The sequence below is a fragment of the Penaeus monodon genome, chromosome 19 (assembly GCF_015228065.2).
Source record: "Penaeus monodon isolate SGIC_2016 chromosome 19, NSTDA_Pmon_1, whole genome shotgun sequence".
In the NCBI taxonomy this organism is placed as follows: Eukaryota; Metazoa; Arthropoda; class Malacostraca; order Decapoda; family Penaeidae; genus Penaeus; species Penaeus monodon.
In genome coordinates, this window is record NC_051404.1 from 30,293,683 (window position 1) to 30,294,897 (window position 1,215).

A 1,215-nucleotide genomic window follows, 5' to 3' on the forward strand; every position below is an offset into this window, starting at 1 on the left:
AGCAATATTGAGTTAACCTTAGAAAATGGTCTTCTACATTTTTTCCCTCTTCTTTTCCATAATTTTAAATTCTATATACTTGAGTTAATTAGATGTTTTAAATCATAATCATTATTTTCCTTCTTAGAAATCTTTTGGATGAAATAAACATATGTGAAAGTTATTAAAGAATTAAATAACTTTTTGCATCCAGTCTAAAAAAATAATATTCTGTATAAGGAATGTGCACCAGATTCATAAACTACATTTTTACTATTGTCATTATCATCATAATGTGAGCAATAAGTAGGTTTCTTGTTACAAGATGGTATAACTAACAGCTTAATAAACTACCAGATATCTGTTCATAAAGGCTGCATGATATGAGAAGACAAATTTTAGCAGTACAGTATACACTTCAACACTGGTATACTCTTCTTTAACAAACTGACACAGATAATTGGGTCTCCAGGTATGGGTATAGTTCTGTGGTGACATTTGGCGGCTGTCAGGAGGACTTCATGCTGGTAGTCCACACACCAGAGGAGGACGGCTCTCACCATCCCCCTGGGACGCACAAACTACTCTTGTGCATGAATAAACCAAAGGTAATGAGAAGCTTCTGCACTCTTAATGTGGTTTGTGCTGGTATGTGCTTGTGTGCAATGCAGAGACAGGTTTTTATTTTATAAGGCTGCAAAATGTTCTTTGATTGTATCCTCATTGATTAACCAAGGATTTGTTAAAGGTAAGAGAGTTCTGATATAAGCAATTTAGGTGCAGTTTAAATGTTTACTGTTCAGGACTGCTGCATGAGATGAAAATGATACATTAAGATAATATAATAAATAGGAAGATGTTCTTTTCTGTTTTAAGAAAACAACTTTCTGTATTTGTTAGTACTGACATTAGGTATAAGGCTGCAGGAGGGATGCCTTAAACAGAGCATGATTTCTATGTGTAAATGGTATGTAGAAGTTTCATATATAGACTTTCATTAATTGGTGATCTAAAAATCTACCTTTTTTTTCTTCCAATACTCTTTTCTGTTTTTATTTAAGAAATTGATAAATCACAGCACTTGAAAATCAAAGCAAATCACAGTTACTCCTGGAAATGCTTGATAAGCTGTTGTCATCTTTCTTTATACAGCATTTACTAAAATACACCTTTTTTAAGTAAGCAAAGGTTGTTTTTACTGTGCAAACTCACTCCAGATATCAATTTCTCTGGAAT

At 32.8% G+C, this 1,215-nt stretch overlaps 1 protein-coding gene across 5 annotated transcripts in view; it reads left to right on the plus strand.

Annotated features, from left to right (window-relative positions):
• Nucleotides 1-1,215, plus strand: part of LOC119585161 (uncharacterized protein CG43867-like) — a 37,878-nt gene that overhangs the window by 34,276 nt on the left and 2,387 nt on the right. For all 5 annotated transcript variants that reach the window (XM_037933792.1, XM_037933794.1, XM_037933795.1 and 2 more), the window contains one exon: nucleotides 452-587. In XM_037933792.1, the coding sequence (XP_037789720.1) occupies nucleotides 452-587 (136 nt within the window). The remainder of the gene's footprint in view (nucleotides 1-451; nucleotides 588-1,215) is intronic.